The 17,548-nt window shown below is 38.2% G+C and overlaps 2 protein-coding genes across 11 annotated transcripts in view; one reads left to right on the forward strand and one right to left on the reverse strand.

Annotated features, from left to right (window-relative positions):
- The window catches only part of FGD6 (FYVE, RhoGEF and PH domain containing 6), a 115,697-nt gene extending 106,548 nt beyond the window's left edge, over positions 1-9,149 (reverse strand). The window contains exons 1-2 of one of the 3 annotated variants that reach the window (XM_032594026.1): positions 8,942-9,149; positions 1,139-3,539 (exon numbers count right to left, since the gene is read on the reverse strand). In XM_032594026.1, coding sequence (XP_032449917.1) covers positions 1,139-3,539; positions 8,942-8,957 — 2,417 coding nt within the window. In that variant the 5' untranslated portion in view covers positions 8,958-9,149. The remainder of the gene's footprint in view (positions 1-1,138; positions 3,540-8,941) is intronic. The other 2 variants (XM_032594027.1, XM_032594025.1) reach the window with 2 other exon arrangements.
- Positions 9,150-9,505: 356 nt separating this feature from the next.
- VEZT (vezatin, adherens junctions transmembrane protein) overlaps positions 9,506-17,548 on the forward strand; it is a 64,463-nt gene continuing 56,420 nt past the window's right edge. For 7 of the 8 annotated variants that reach the window (XM_030323409.1, XM_030323410.1, XM_030323411.1 and 4 more), the window contains exon 1: positions 9,513-9,633. In XM_030323409.1, coding sequence (XP_030179269.1) covers positions 9,598-9,633 — 36 coding nt within the window. In that variant the 5' untranslated portion in view covers positions 9,513-9,597. Of the gene's footprint in view, positions 9,634-17,548 lie in introns of all 8 variants that reach the window. The other variant, XM_030323408.2, reaches the window with a different exon arrangement.

Below are 17,548 nucleotides of genomic sequence, written 5' to 3' on the forward strand. Positions count from 1 at the left end.
AAGCCCCTACTACGTGCCATATACGTTAACATTTCTACAAAAGTCCCACTGTAGATCTGAGTATTCAAAGGCTTGAGGTTTAAACACAAGAACACGAAGACTTCAAAAAGGGTCTATGTGCTTTTTGTTAAACACAAAACACTTTAAATGCAATGCAAAGGCCCCTCTTTGTGACTACAGAGAGAAAAAAGCAGCTGCAGTGGTTGTGTTGTGGGTTGGGTTTTTTTTGTTTTGTTTTTTTTTTTGGCCTCTTTTTTATTCATTTTATCATCCAACCAACACCTACTCATTCCACCTCAGCCCCTTGGTTGACCTCATGAAGGATAAAAAGGTATGACTCAAAGTCTTCTTGGAGCTTAAAACTAAAAACAGAACATCAGACATACCAATAAATAATTACACCATAAAACACACAGAGAAAGGCTGTAAGGATACCACAGCATAAAAGGGAGATCAGAATAGGAAATAAACACTTGCTACTAGGTCTGTAAAAGCTTCATGAAGCCAGTGGTTGCTGAGCTGGACCATTAAAGATGGCCAAGGTTTTAATAAGATAGATGGAGTAGGTAGGTATATCAGAGGTAGCATGTACACATACAAAACTGAGAAAGAAAGGATAGTACCTTTCCACTTCCTGCATTTTTCCTATGTCCATATGAAGTCAGCAATTAGTCCTCAACAAGCAAAATAACTAATATCAGAGAGGAAATTTTGCAAATTTAGAGGTTTTAACTGACAAGGGCACCATAGGCAAACACATGGATTTCAAACTACAGATTCCTACACCTAACAAATAAACCTCACTGAACTGGCCAATTTCCTCTCCTAGTTTCCTGCTATGACTTCTAAGTTAGTGCTTTGGAGGCCCTGCAAACTCACTCTTCTAGGTCTCTCTTGTACTATCTACACTACCACTGGGTCAAATTCTTTGAATCAGCTACTAAAATAACTCAACTACTTCAAGCTTGCATTGAAAACATCCATTCTGGCTATATGATAAAAGAATACTGTAGTTTGGAATAATTTAATATATGCTTAACTAAGCCACTCTCTCACCAAGTGATTTTCCCCATCTCACAGGGTTGCTGCAGGTTAATTTCAGTTAAAGCGCAGTGCCTGTCTGGCACCTAAGTGTTACCTGGAATGCTGATGTCTGGGTTCAAGTTGCAGCTGGCCATCTGAAGCTTCATATGGCTCTTCTACCTCATACACATTTGCATCGGTGCCCTCCATGCTTCTGGAATTTTGCCATTCTAACTCGGGAGTTTTCCCTACGGCCATAATAAATGGCAAGTTCTCATACTCTGGTATTTCCTCATAATGGCGTATATTTTCATACTCTGGTGCATAGCCACTTGTAATAGATTTGCAAGGTGTCTGAGATGATGACTCCCTGGAGAGCATTTGGTCATCCAAAGACTCAGATCTTGGTCCATTAGCTGCACTGGTCTGGCCCCGAGACTTTTTCCTCTTCTTCTGGGATTCTAGGCTGTAATTATCTGCAGAGTATGCTTTGATGGGCTTACTTTTCTTTTCTTCTACCAACGTGCCATGCCAATCACTTTCAATCCCTTTCCGCTCCCCACCTGACAGGCTGCCTGTGGTTGTATCTCCAACTTGGCTATTCTTGAACCAAAATTTCTGGAAGTCACTCTTCATGAAACAGATGGACAGTTTCATGTTCAGCAACTTCTTTAAAGAGTTCTTCTTTTGAGAGTCTTTGCAAGGCTTAGTGCACCTCTCCACATCCATAGCAGATAATGATTTCGCTCTAGGCTTAGTCGTGGCAGTTGAAGGCTCACTATTTGATGATATGGTGACAGATTTTAAGGATTCTGGGTTCCCCGAAAAGGGTAAAATAGGATGAGGTAATTTCCACACTGGCTTTTCTGAAGTCTGTTTAGTCATATCAAAGGAGGACAACATACCATGGTTTTGGGCACACAAATGTCGAAGGTGATTTCTTTCTAGACCCTTCTCTGAATTGTTTTCTTCACTTGAGGGATAAGAAATTTTCTCCACCAGCTCCTCTGAGGCAGCTTTTTTAAGTACTCCTGCAGCAGGCAAGCTGTGTCTCTGAGGTTTTTTGGGGACAATTCTTGAGGAACTTTCACCTTTTATTATAGACTCTTTTTGCATTTGAGGGGCAGACGCTTCCAGGTTACAGGCAGTAGGCAAATGTTCATTGCAAGTTAATTTGAGTTGCTTAGGCAGGCTCATAGATAAAGTACTGCATCTTATAAAACTGGTCCCTTTGTCCATAGCAAGTGACATACTGGAACCATCTACTGTCTTGGTGTCAGAACTCAAATTACAATCTGTTTCTATTTTTTCAAAGGAAGATGTTTCATGACACATAACTTTCTGTGGATTGAGTAAATTTTGTCTGTCACTGTTGCAGTCCACATTCAATTCACTTTTATTTCCTGGCTTCACTTTGTCCACCTGTTCCTGGTTACACAAAACATTCTGATGAAGAACACCAATTTTACTGTTTTTCAAACCAGCTTCTAAAGGACAAGAAGGGTTACTGTCTAAATTCTCTGGTTCTTCAGTACTTTCACTAGGAACATCTATATACTTTTGGCGTAACAGACGAGCAGCCCGTGTCTTTCTGGGCTTGGGAGTTGGAAATTTGGGGGTATATGGTACTAAGTGAATTTCTAAGGGACCAAGATCTTTGACTTCTGATTTCTTACTAACTCCATCTGAAGATGGAAAAGTACTTCTTTTATCATTTTCCAGAGTTTCTTGTTCAGATGAATGAAAGCAACTATTGCTTTTTTCACTGCTATGCTGATAAGTTTCATCACTAGGAATCTGTAAGTGGCAGTGGTGATGATCAGGAACTTTTTCAAGGCTGGACAGGGAAGGTGACAGGTCTGCAAACTCAATTCTGAATTGTCTGTTGGAATTATAGCCATCAGTCATTTCTGGGCTGTCTGTGGAGCTGTGCTTCTGTAGGGAAATAAAAGGTGATGCTCGTTGTGTTAAAACATCTTTAAGCTTCTCTTCTAGGATGTTTGCCTTTAAAACTACTGCATTCTGGCTCTTGACTTTTTCAAAGTTAGAATCACATTTACTCCTTGTTTTTATAGCTGAAGAGGACTCATCAATTTTACTATTTTCTAAATTTTCATGCATTTCCAGGGGCTCTAAGATAAGCTGCTTTACACACACATGTTCTCTATTCCCAAGTTTATGGATACACTGAGAATTACAGGAGCACATTGGTAAAATATAATCGCTGCTCTGATGCCCTACATTTTTACAATTAGAGTTGTCAGCATTTTTAGGTAATTCCTGTTTATGCTCTTGCAGGTTCACAATGATTCTCCTTGATGGTGACTGCCCGATGTCTCTAACAGGTGAGCCTTTCAGAACCTTTGGTTTCGGGGCTACTGCTGGTTTGGTTTTCTTTGTTGACTGTGGAACACTAGAAATCACAATATCAGGTTTAGGCGCAACAGGAGGTGGAGCAGGCTTATTATTTGCTACCACAAGCTTTGGCTTGGGGGCCACTGGTGGCTTCTTAATCTCTAGAAAGGAAAAAATAATAATTTGATGACAAAAACAAAAAACAAAACCCAAAAGATGATAAATGATTAAATTTGACAACATTTTTACTTTTTTTGACAAAATGGTGAACTTACATCTTACGAGGCAGATTATGTTAAAGAGTCAACGTTACTCTCGAAAATTCCTTAAATTGTCCTTCAATTCCAATATACAAAGCTTTGGGTAGAGTGTACATTTCTTATCAAGTCCAAAACAGTTTTTCTTCTAACTCTAGAACAGATTACCATATCTTCAGTAGACACTAAATGAGATCATTGGCTTCTGCTTTGGGGACCCTTATAGAAGAAAAGTACTTCATTTGCTGAGTGCTAAGTGAGTGAATTTGCCTAAGTTATATGTAGATAGAACTCTTCAAGTTTGCCTCTCAGTAAGCAGTAGTATTCTTCAACTTCAAGGATATACCAGAGTTATATAAATGCTTTTTCTCAAGATTCTACCCCACTAGAACCCCAAAACTATCTTAAAAAGGAATACAGGAATCAAAAATTTTCCAAACTTAAAAACAAAAGTAATTCTTCTGTATTATTCGATTCATTTTAAAGTTGGATTTCTCTGTACAGAAATTGTCATTGGGAATTTTCATTATAATCCTTCCCAGAGCTTTATTTTTTAAAAAGTCATGTGTATAGGTTCTACACCACATCTAATCAATCAGAGATTCTGGGAATACAGCCTGGACACGTGTATTCTTTTAAGTTCCACATGTGAATATACTGTGTACCCTTAATTAATAATGACTACTGTAGTACATTTAAAAGATAACCACACACACACACAAAAGATGACCACAATTTCAATTGTAGCAATCCTCCCTTGACATTATATAAAAAGCATTTAATAAACACCTATTATACAATGCTAGGTTTATACAGACCTGGTCCTATCCTAAAGGTACCTAATAAAAGCCTCACTCAAAAGACCTATAAAATAAAGATATACAGAGCCCGAATATCTGTATTTTTTTTAAAGTTCTTTAGGTTTTTCCACCTAAACTATCTCTTATCACCTAGTCACATTTCCCCAAGGAGACCTAAAGTAAAAATATTTTATCTTATACTTCTTACACTGCATGTTTGTTCCTCCAACAGGATCTAATGCTTAACAAAAACTTAATTTACTAAACAAAAACCATAAATCTTTCCAAATATCTGTTGGACATTAAGTACTTGAATACACAGAGGCTTTGATACTTCATTTAGTGATGATTTTCTTTTCAACAAAGGAAATTAGTCACAACACTTGGGAAGATATGACATGAAAGTGTGGGGGGTGGGTAGAGAGAGGGAGAGAATAGGGTGCTCTACTTCCTTTTACCAATCATTTTCCCAAACCAAGGTCACACAATGACATATGCCCTCTCATTCAATTCCTGGTATAATGTCATAATAAAGAAGATAATAAAAAAATACTTCCAAAATAATTTAATACAAATTCCCAAAGCTACACAATTTCACTTAGCTATTTAATACACATGCTATTACTTTTAAGTAGAAAAAATTGTAAAACCATTCAAAACCTAATGATAAACCTTGTTATAATAGTCTATTAAATTAAACTCTTGACCTATTAAGTCTTAAGGGAAAGTACGATTGCCCTAGGCCTCTTCCCAACCTCCCACCTTACCCAAGATAATGAAAACTGACAAACTGTCATGTTGATTTTATTTTTGTAACCATTCTTAAAACATCTTATCTTTGGGATTTTTGAAGGAATTAAAAAAAAAAGTCAGTTTTGCAAGATGGAAAGAGTTCTGGAGATTGGCTGCACGGCAACATGAAGGTATTTAACACTACTGAACTATACACTTAGAAATGGTAAAGATGGAAAATTTATGTGTATTTTACCACAACTAAAAAAACCAAACAAACCCAAAAAACAAAAATCCAGTCTCATCGAACTAATCTTTTACTTTCTGAATCTTATAGCCTGTCAAAAGCTTCAGGGCCATCTAACCAATCAATTTTTGCTTTTTAGTTAAATTGTTTTTTACTCTTTGGTAACAATTTCACTATTTTCTTTAAATGTGCTTTATACACATTATCAGCATATCAGCATATTATACACATATCAGCATCCAAGGGCCATAAATACCTGTTCTCCGTTAGTTTTGTAGAAATTCAAGCAAATACGTATGAGTGGTGGTTGATTCCCGACAAACACAGCATAGCATATGTACCTAACACTTTCAATGCTCACTCACTGAATTAAATAGATGACTGTGAACATTAGCTTACCACTGTTAACTATGTATTGGAGGAAGCAGATTAACATAACTCAGCTGGCTAACCTAATTCTGTGCCTTTGTGAAGATCTGGTTGCCTCAGTTTCCTTACTTGTAAATGAGGGATTTGAACAGATTTCTAAAGCCTATATGATTCTGAGATTATAACTTCTGTGATCCTTGCTTCAGGAGAATCCTTATATTCTCTAGTCCCTTATCTTTATATGATATTTCTTCAGTAGGACTTTGTCAGTCTTCACTATTAGAAGGCAAGCTCCAAGAGAGGAGGCATTTTGACATAACGCTCTATCCCCAGTCCTGAAAATAGAGCCTGGGAATAGTCAAAGCTGCCACATACATACCCTTCAATAGGTCTCAGTAACAGACAATTTCTTTAAAAAAAAAAAAAAATCAATATCCATTTAAATGTAGAATAATATTCTGAAAAGTTAGCAGGAATCAACTTCAGTAGGATTATTAAATGAGTTATTAATCATTAGTAAGAGCAAATATTTAAGTCACTGGTATAGCAATATCCAAAATCCTTTTAATTTATTAAATTTATTAAATTAAATTATTTATTAAACTACATTTATTTAATTTATATTATTATTATTATTATTATTATTATTATTATTATTTAGTGGCTCTATCTCGAAAGAAACACAACTCAAAAAATAACAAGTCATTATGGCCTGCTCCTATGTCACTCTTGAAATAAGTGCATGATGTTTGGAAATGAACCCAGCACCTTTGGATCTTAATACTGTAACAACATTTAGACCCAAAAGTGTAGAGCAAAGCAGCAAATCTTTTATTTACACAGCTGTTTGGCTTCAGGGAAAAATAAGGTAAGAAAGTAAAGCACTAGTACCATTTTACTATTACAAACATACGCGTCATCTGCTAGACACAGATGGCTGTGGTTCACATGTGCACACCTTCTTAGCTATTGGCCAGCCCAAAGGCAAAGCACATTAATGAGGCTGTATATGTTTTAAAAGATACAAAATATACACTGATAATCATCTCTCCCTTTTCATATACTGACTAGAATAATTCTAAAATCTCTATTACAGGCCTACTCTTTCACAGATGCAGAAAAACGAAGAAAGCTCTTCTTCAGGATACATATAACTTAGATGTTCTACATTTATCTTATTTTTAAAAAATGAAGCCAAACCATCCCAAATACATCAGATTAGATTTAATGTAAACAAACACCCCCTCCCCCAACGGCAAATAACACTCTTAATGTTTTAATTAATTTGATTATTGTACCAAAAAGCATCATAAAGAGCTTACCAAAATGATAAACACATAATTTTATAAGAATGGAAACAAAACCCCAGTTCTCTTCCATATTCTCCATTTAGACATGATAAAGAATAAAAAATCTTAACAGACAAAAAGATAATGTTCTCAGCAAGCCATGGTAAAAACCAAGTAACTCAGCTAAACACAGGAAGTGTTCTTTTAAACACCACAAAAATGTCTGTGGATTAATTGTAAAGTTGATAAAATATAAAAGTAGCTTGCATTATTCTAGGGTAATTCAAATGAAAGAATCAAACTTCCAGACTGAGCCCTGAATCAGATTTACATACTTAAATGCTTCTGGACCTGTTCATTATAAACTGTTAGGACTAGAATTGAAAACAATACATTTAAGGTATGAATATTTTAAATGTGTTTGAAACTCCAAAGGAGGTGAGAGCTAAAATGGCTGGCAAGACTTTTAAATTTCTAAACATTTTAAATTTAAGTGGACTGGGTCAGTAATAAAATTAAAAGGTGAGGTACAGAAATTTAAGATGAAAATAGTTCACCTCAAGTACGTAGAAAGTCTCCCCTTGGTAACGAAAAGAGTTTATAAACAACTTTCACAGTGTATGATAACATATCTCTATCTCTTATACATACATGTAACATTAAATAGGAAAGATCTGCAATATGTTCAGGAATACTTCACTCCTTGCTTTCTTATCCTATTGGCTAACTTTTTACCTGGTTAGCTGTAATCTGATTACACCTAGCAATGCAACACTCCAATATATCTATGATTTAAAAATAATACAAATCAGAATATTGAGAGTGCTGTTTGACAGCTTCAAGTTGCAGAAATTTAAAACAAATGCCATGAAAAGCAAAGAAAAATTGATCATACTTAAGTGCTGATTTTAGAAGCAGCTTTGAGGGGAAGCCTAACACTATTGTACTACAAAATTCTTAATGAAGCGTATTTCTTTAAACATGGGCAAAAGCATAAAGAAAAATCCGCAATACTTAATGCATTATTAAGTTCTGGTTTAAAAATTAACCTATAGTCTTATAAAGTGCTTTTTTTTTAAAGCGCTTTTAACAGTAATCAGCAATTACTTTACTAATCATGTTGGAAAATAAGAACTGTCCCTTAAGACTGTTTAGAAACACAACGCCAAGAAATGCTCAAAATTCACACAAAGGTAAATTACAGGCTTTGTCATCTGGATGAAGAGAAAGGACTATGGGAGGCAGACAGAAAATAAGGCTTCGACTAACCAGGTAGAAAAAGAAAAAAACCCATAAAAACTGGGCGAGGTGAGGAAAACATTGCTATCGACAATTCTACTCCTCTGCTTCTCAGGTAACAGGAAAAACCACCTGGAGAGGAGTCACAATGTCTAAACCTCCGCATCTAATAAGGGTCAGGGTTTCCAGTTGGTACTGGGTTCAAAGCGACTCAGAGCGGTGGCTGAGTTCAACACTCCGGGAACACTGCCCTTTCCTAGAATAACTGATTTCTTAACATGGGAATCTAAACTATTTTCACACGCAAAGCCAAAGTCGCCCAAACTTTGGGACACACGAGCAGATGTTTCCCTCTTCACATTTAGTGATTCACCTGGCGCAGAGCTCCCAATGCGGGTCTCCGTTTCAAGGGAGATCCCAAGAGAGACACGATTTCTAACCAGCCCCTCTGGTTAGGAAGGGTCGAAAATATTCGGCAGCACACGCCGTCTGCTCCGTATTTGCCACAGCCCTCGGGAAAGGCAAGGGGAACACCGTTAATCCACCCGTGAGGAGAAAGTTGCTCCAGAGCCCAAGACTAGCAGCGCTCGCTAGAAACTTTCCAGCGGCAGCGCGAGCGCCGTCACTTACCCGCGGCAGAAGTCATGATTCCCTGTGCAGCTCGCTTCCCCGTTAGCCCCCCTCAATCCATGCTCCTCTTACAGTCCATTGTTTCAAGAGTTCTCTTCAAGAAGAGAAAAGCTTCTGCCAGGGGCCGCATTCCGTCCGAAGGTCCCGCGGCGCAACCAGAGCGCCGCACAAAGGACGCTACCGGCTCCAGGGACCCAGCGGCGCTCCCGGGCGCGAGCCGCAGGCGGCGGGCAGGCGAGCACGAGCGCCTCCCAGCAGAGCTCGGGGAGGACGGCCAGGCACGGGCACGAGCAGGGCTCACCGCGGCTTCGCCGGCGCGCGCCCCACTCCAGCTCCAGATTTAAAAAAAAAAAAAAAAAAAAAAAAAAAAATCTGTACTTCAGGCGCCCCCTGCTCGTCGCAGCCGTAAAAGGCGGACAATAGCTCCAACCTCCTCCAATCAGTGGGCTCGGGCTTCCTCCCGCTCCTGCCCCTCCCACCCACACGCTCATCCTTTGCTCCAATAAGTGGCCCTGAGAGGGAGCGTGCGCTGCGAAGCATTCTGGGAATTGTAGTTTTCTGGACAGACGGGTCAGTCGGTAGCAGACGCCGTGGTGCCGCCTGTTCTCCCGCCTTCATTTCCCATCGTGCTGAGGCGGGTGGCATGGCGGAGAAGGATGACACCGGACTTTGACGAAGAGGTGGTTTTTGAGGTAAGGAGAAAATGGCGGTGGATGTGGATTGCCTTTGTTTGAGACGGACAGGGGGGAAGGCGAAGGGCCGATCCCGGGACAACGGATTGGGTGACGCTCCTGCCCGCCTGTGTCCTCGAATCTCGGCGATTTCTGGGCCTAGTGTTGGTGGCAGCCTGACAGGTGTAGCCCCAGGCACCCTTGCCGCGGCAGCCTCGGCCTCAGGCCCGCCCAGAATTCCCAGCTGGGGCTCCGTTGCTAGGCCGGTGGACAGGCGCCCCCTGCTTGTTCCTTCCCCGGGGATGGATATGCTCGCGGGCGTACTCTGCCCGAGCGGGGCGGGGTCCTATCGTGCCTTTTGGATACTCCTGAATACAACTTAGCCTCCCCCTTTTTCGTCCTCGATCTTTTGGGTCAGTATCCAGAAGTGCCTCAGGTCATCCTTCACGGTCGAGGCGTGGCCCTCGTAATGAAGGCAGCAGGTGCCCGTTTTCTAACACGTTTTAAAATCTGTGTGTGGGACCTACTGCGAGTATTGAGGACCTAGGCATATCAACATCTAGGTCTAATTCTTTTGTCCTTTGCTGTTGCGCTAGGTGTAGCCCGTTCTTCTGACTCGAGGCTCTGGGTGTGAGTGCTTTTGTGTGGGACTATTTTAAGACGTTCTCTGCCATCTTGAATGAAACACACACGCGCGCGCGCGCGCACATACACACACACACACACACACACACACACACACACTCACACACTATGGCGAGTATTTTGTTGCCACTTATCTATCAGATGCAGGAGAAAATTCACACCCGTTATAGATATATTGCAAATATGTATGCTTTATGTTCACTCATCCAAATAGATTGTAAGAAATTTTTAAAAAGAAATGGCCTATTCCATACAGCGAGAAAGCGAGGCACTAAGTGCAGAATGATAAATGTTGAAATATGTATAAACTGTCGTTGGAGGATTGATTTGGAAACAGGAGTCTATTCTTGTGGCCTCAGAGAAGCTACACCCAGTAAATGATACCGGAGATAAATCTTGAGCTATGAATCGGATTAGACAGATCGAAAGGAGAAAATGCATTACCGGGAAAGAACTGAATATGCCAAGGTTAGGAGGTGTGAAAGTACCTGGTGTGGATTTTTTTAGGGGCATGAGTGGGAGGGTCGCTATATAAAGTGGCTTCATGTGGCTAGAATGTAGCAGTAGTGAAAGATAGGGCCATTTTATCAAAATGAGGAGTCAATTGGAGGAGCTCATTAGGGAAGACAAGTGTTTGAATTTTGGAAATGAGAGAAAAAATGATGGAATAATGGCTTGGACAGATAATTCTAAGGTAAAATCAAGGAAGCAGTTACAGATTGAATGTGGGAGCTGAAGGAGAGACAAAAATGTAGGTTACTCAGATTTCTAGGGTAAAGAAAACTGGGCGGATGTTATTTTTTTTTTTACCCTATTTTCTTAGATTTCTGAATATAATAGTAATGAATGCCCAAAGAACATTTCATTATAGAAAATAAGCCACAAAATTAAAATTATCTGTTAATCTACCAGCCAAAGATGGCCCCTATTAACGTTATAGTATTGTGTTCTTACAGACTTTTTTATGCAAATGTATGTTTAATGTGTGATATTTTTTAAAGCAAAATGTATCATACGTAGAATTCTGAATGTATTTTTCACTTAAATTTATCATGAGTCTATTCATTACTCTTTGAAAATATTGTTAATAACATAATATCCCTGCATGCATGTTTATCATAATATAACCATTTTCCCATTATTGGATAATTATATTGTTTCAAAATAACCATTGTATCAACACTGATATGATTCCATCTTTAACTGCAACTCTGATTTTTCCTTAGAATAATTTCTAGAGGTGAAACTAATGGGTCAAAGGATATGACAATTTTTTAAGACTTATATAGAAAGGTTATACTAATTTATGTTTCCATTAGGAATAAGAGCATTGATTTCACCAAATCCTCAGCAACAGCCTTCTTAGTTTCTTTTAATCTTTGATAATTTGATAGGAAAAATAGCATTCCATTGTTCTAGTGTATATTCAATGCATTTATTGGAACCATTTTTATTTCTTTACTTGCCTGTTTCTTTTTGTATTTTTTTGTCCATTTTCCTATTGGATGCTAGCTTCTTAAAAATTGACTTGCATGAGTTCTTCATATGTTACTTAGACCTTGTAAGAAATTGTAGAAAATTTCTTCCAGTTTGCTGTTGAATTGACTTGCCTTTTGTCATGTACATTAATCTTTTCTGTAGCATAATAGTAATGAGGAAAGTGTACAAATCATAAGTGTGTGCAGATTGATGAATTTTAACATTTTGAATACACCAATGTAAGCAGCAGCAGCCAGATCAAGAAACTGAACATCACCATCACACCAGAAGCTACCTCTTATTTCTTTTGTCAGTTCTGCCCACTTCAGATATAACCATAACCATTATTCAGACTTGGAATAACGAACTTAATTTTGTCTATTTTTATAGTTTATACACTGTGCAATTCTATTTGTATATCCCTTTTTTGGCTAACTTTTTTTCTTTCTGGTTTTGTTAGATTCATCCATATTGTCATGCGAGCATTTGTTATTTCTCCATAGTATTCCATGTGAATGTATGACAGCTTTTTAATCCATCTTACTGTTCATGGTCTTTGAGTAGCATCCAATTCGGGACTATTATGAATAGTGCTGCTTAGTATGTATGTTTTGTTGAACGTATTTCTTTATTATTATTACTATTCTTATTTTAAGTTGGGGCAGAGAGAAAGGAGAGAATTCCAAGCAGGCTCCACACTGTCAGCCCATTGCAAGTCTCGAACTCCGGAACCATGAGATCATGACCTGAGCCAAGATCAAGAGTTGGATGCTCAACCAACTGAACCACCCAGGCAGCCCTTGTTGAACATATTTCTGTTGTATATATATTTAGAAATGAAATTACTGAGTCATAGGAAATGTATATGTTTACCTTTTGTAGGTACTGCCAAATATTCCAACCCAGTTATACCAGTTTATACTCCTACCAGCAGTCTATAAGAGGTCTAGTTGCTCTACATCCTCACCAACACTTGCTAATATCAGTCTGGTTTTTTTTTTAAGTATATTTATTTATTCTGAGAAAGAGAGACAGAGTGCATATGTACACTTATGTACCTGTACCTAAGAGCTGGGGAGGGGCAGAGAGTTGGAGGGGGAGAATCCCAGGCAGGGTCTGTGCTGTTAATTTGCATTTTCCTGATAAAGAAGTTGAGAGTCTTTTTATATGTTTATGACCCCACCCATTGTTTATCTACTTTTGAAAAGCCAATTCAAGTTTTTTGCATATTTTTCAATTGGGTTATCTCTTTTACTGATTTAAAGGAGTTCTTTACATATACCTGATACAAGTCCTTTGTTGGATATATGTACCTCAGATATCTTATCTCAGGATATTTGTAGCCTCTCTTAATTGTGCCTTTCAGTGAACAGAAGCTCTTAACTTTCTTATAATCCAATTAAACCTTCTTTTGTAGTTAGTACTTTTAAAGAAATATTTGCCTACTTTAAGGTTACAAATGTATTTTCTCTCAAAGCTTTATTTTACCTTTTGCATTTAGATCTGTCATCCACGTGGAACTGATTTTTGTATGGTATCAAGTAAAGGTCAACATAATTTGTTTTTCAAATAGATGTCTGGTTAACCTGGCATTTACTCAACTGACCATTCTTCCACTGAATTACCATGTTGCCTTTGTAATAAATTAGGAAACCTTGTATGTGTGGCTCTATTTCTGGATGCTCTGTTTTCCATTGGCCAATTTGACCATTCTTATGCCAATAACATTATTTTAACCACTATAACTTTATAAAAAATGTCTGATCGGATAAACCTTTCAGCTTTATTTTCCTTCAAGGTTGCTTTGGCTATTTTTGGTCCTTTGCATTTCCAAGTAAATTTTAGAATCAGCTGGTCAATTTCAGTTAAGAAAAAAAAAAAAGGCTGAGATTCTGATTGGGATTGCTTTGAATCTATTGATTCATTCAACAGATTCAATTGATTTGGAGAGACTTGACACCTTTACAATACTAAATCTTCCAATTTGTGAACATTTTTACTCTCACCTTCTAAATGAGGCAGTTTCTCATCTCTGTGTTATAGAACTGATTTTACAAACAGGGAATATAGGGGAGAAAAATTATTTTCCCTCTACCCTTCTACTTCTTGGCTGAGAACCCTGTATTAAAAGATACATTAACAGAGAAAAACAAACAAGTTTATTAACATGTATACCTCATTTGTTCATGGGATATACTGTGAAAAACCAGAGCTAGACAATATTTAAAGCAGTAAAAACAGATTTTAATCCTAGCTATCACAATAGGTGAAAAGAGAACTCAGTGAGAACCAGACTTAGTTGCAAATATAGCCTGGGCAAGAGGGAATTTAATTACTAAGAGGAAACACTGGGATAAGAGGGGTTTTGGGGAGCCTGGGTGGCTCAGTCAGTGAAGTGTCCGACTTCAACTCAGATCATGATCTCGCTGCTTGTGGGTGCGAGCCCCTCATCGGGCTGTGTGCTGACAGCTCTGACAGCTTGGAGCCTAGAGCCTGCTTCGAATTCTGTCTCCCCCCTCCCCTGCCACTCACATTCTGTCTCTCTCTCTCTCTCTCTCAAAAATAAATCAACATTAAAAAAAAAAAAAAAGAAGAATGGTTTTGGCTAAACTGATCTAATAGAAGAATTCTTGCTAAAGACAGGGGTGGGGTGGGTGGGGGTTGGACATCAACCTGGGTGGGTGATAGAAAATGAGGAACCCAGTATCTATCAAGGTTGTTATGCTCATGAAGCTGAGAACACATGATCACGATCATAAGCAACAACGTAAGAGTCAGGAAACCATCACATCTGCCTCTCGATAACCCACAAAGCTGGTACAGTGGTACTGGAACTCAGAATCTATCCACTGTCTCTACCGCAACTGCCTCTGCATTACCAGAAAGTTGGTAACACATATTGGAACAAAGGAAAGAAGGAAGGAGGAAGGGAGAAAGAAAAGCCCACTTATATCTAGAATCCTAGCTGCAAGATAATTTGAGAAATCTTACATTTAGCTTTCCTGTCTCTTAAACCTCTCCTACCCTAAGAAAATTTGACTGGATATTTTTGGTGTATTTGTTTTAACACTGTTGTTTTAATGATTTTTAGAGTCAGAAGTCAAACGCATTTATGTCTTAAGACTTACTCAGGGGGCGCCTGGGTGGCTCAGTCGGTTGAGCAACTGACTTCGGCTTAGGTCATGATCTCACGGTTTGTGAGTTCGAGCCCCGCGTCAGGCTCTGTGCTGACAGCTCAGAGCCTGGAGCCTGCTTCTGATTCTGTGTCTCCCTTTCTCTCTGCCCCTCCCCCACTCATGCTCTGTCTCTCTCGGTCTCAGAAATAAACATTAAAAAAAATAAAAAAAAAAAGACCCAGAATGTCATATGCTACATTAAAATTAAAATTTTAGGGGCGCCTGGGTGGCGCAGTCGGTTAAGTGTCCGACTTCAGCCAGGTCACGATCTCGCAGTCCGTGAGTTCGAGCCCCGCGTCGGGCTCTGGGCTGATGGCTCAGAGCCTGGAGCCTGTTTCTGATTCTGTGTCTCCCTCTCTCTCTGCCCCTCCCCCGTTCATGCTCTGTCTCTCTCTGTCCCAAAAATAAATAAACGTTGAAAAAAAAATTAAAATTTTAAATTTTAAGTCAAGCAGAGTTTTGGAAAGTACTCCCAACTATATCCTTTCCCTACTTAACACTCTTTTTTAAGTGCCTTGATTTAATATCAATTTCCTGGAGTATTAGTAACTCTACTATCTTTTCTTATAATATTGACCCAGAGGTCATCTTTGAGTGCTGCTACTTTGGGAGAACCAGGGCTACACTGAAAGATGATGTAGTAGAGAATTAAGACAGAAAAGAAAGAGTGAGATTCCCGGGTCCAGGTCCCAGTCCTTGCCCCAGAATCTGACCTTCTTTTTATCAGTACTAGACTCCAAATATACCTTCAAAGTTAATTCCGTTATCTTGGAACCTAACAACCCCAAGAGGCTCCAGTGGAAAGGAGTGGAAAGCATAACCTCAGACTTGGACCTCTCAGGCAGAACAACAACAGGACAAAGTTTCGAAAATGATGAACAGCATGTCTAACATGGGTACTCTGCAAAATAAATACTGAAATGCCAATATCATCATTTTACTCTGTAATTGTTATCTGTAAGATCTTTTGAGAGTATGTAGCCTCTGTTGGCCTTAGGCAGGTGTTATAAAGTTCTGATGTTGCTCTTTTGTAGCTTTCAGATTTTTTCATTATAAATTAATTGTAGAACTTTGAGCCATTCATCCTTTTTTGAATCCTTCCATGCCCAGAGGAAAGAGTACCTGAAAATAAGAAGTTTTTATCTGAAGGACAAATATTTCTACCTCTTTGCATTATTTGTAGTGTATCTAAACCATTTCTTTGTAACTACACTATAGGGACAAAGTTGTCCTCAAGGGACTCTTTACTCTTTCATATCTGTGAAATAACCCTATTTCGGTGGCTGAATTCTTTGGTTTTTGTTGAAATTCATTCTCTTTTCCTTTGTTCATGACTGGAAAAGCTAATTTTTGCATCTCTTATCTCTATCTCTTTCCCTCCTATGTACTTCTCAGTAAATTATTAAATGTTAACTCTTTGTTGCCATTATGTTCAGGTGTACCCCTTCCCCTCCCCACACTAAGATAAATGTGAGATGGCTCTCATCCAATCTCTCACACGTAAAAGTCAGTTTAAAAAATCCTTCCTTACTTGAGAGATTCTCCTTTCTTTATGTTATTTTTATATATTTTAATTTTAAAAATTTTAATTCCAGTATCCTTTCTATATTTGAAGGTTAAATATTATTTGTAGATTCTTTCTATTTGCATTATTGATTTGACTAATGGAAGAAAATTGTTTTTTGTCTGTGAATGTATATATTGACAGTATTTGGTATTTTGATAATGGAATTGCTGTCTGGAATAATTATAAAATTTAAGGTATTGTTGTGTCATCTCATTTTCACATAAAATTCATCTTCAGTTTTCTGCGGTACATAAAATTCCACAATTGTATAAAATACTCTACCTCTAAATAGTAGCTGAGCTTGGAAGCATAGCAAAACTCATGCTTTTATCACTATCTGAAATTGAAAGAATACTTATTAATGAGTTGTTAAATTAGAACCCTATTGACATAAAAGATTGATCATTAAGGCCAAAGCTAGTTTATTACCAGATGTGCAATAATAAATTTGTTTAACACAAGTTATAAAAATTATTCTTGGGGAACAAGTCTTTGCTTTTTTCTGTCTGGGTGATATTCCTTCCATTTTGGCTTCACATATCCGCAGATCTCTAATGAGGATTTTAACATTTAAAAAGGTAAAATAAAACCAATGAAACAACAGATTTGGGGCAAAAAAAAAAAAAAGAGTTTAACATTAAAAAAACTTAAAAAAATTTTTTAATGTTTATTTTTGAGAGAGAAGTTGGGGAGGGGCAGTTGGAAGAGGGAGAGAGAGAATTCCAGGCAGGCCCTACCTACACTGTCAGCACAGAGCCTGACATAGGGCTTGAATGTACAAACTGAAATCATGACCTGAGCTGAAACCTAGTCCGATACTTAACTGACTGAACCACCTGGGTGCCCCAGTGCTTAAATTATTTTTATGGTTGTCTTGGTATTTTTACACAGTTCTAGTAAAGGCTTTCTTTTTTTTAAAGTTTATTTATTTTATTCTCTACACCCAGGATGGGGCTTGAACTCATAAGGTTGAGTAAATAAGAGTCAAGCCCTTAGAGTTCTCCATTAATTAGGAAATACAGGAAGAGATTCGGCTCATTTCCAGTCCATTTTTAGATCAGGAACTCTT

This window comes from Lynx canadensis, chromosome B4 (assembly GCF_007474595.2).
Source record: "Lynx canadensis isolate LIC74 chromosome B4, mLynCan4.pri.v2, whole genome shotgun sequence".
Classification (NCBI taxonomy): Eukaryota; Metazoa; Chordata; class Mammalia; order Carnivora; family Felidae; genus Lynx; species Lynx canadensis.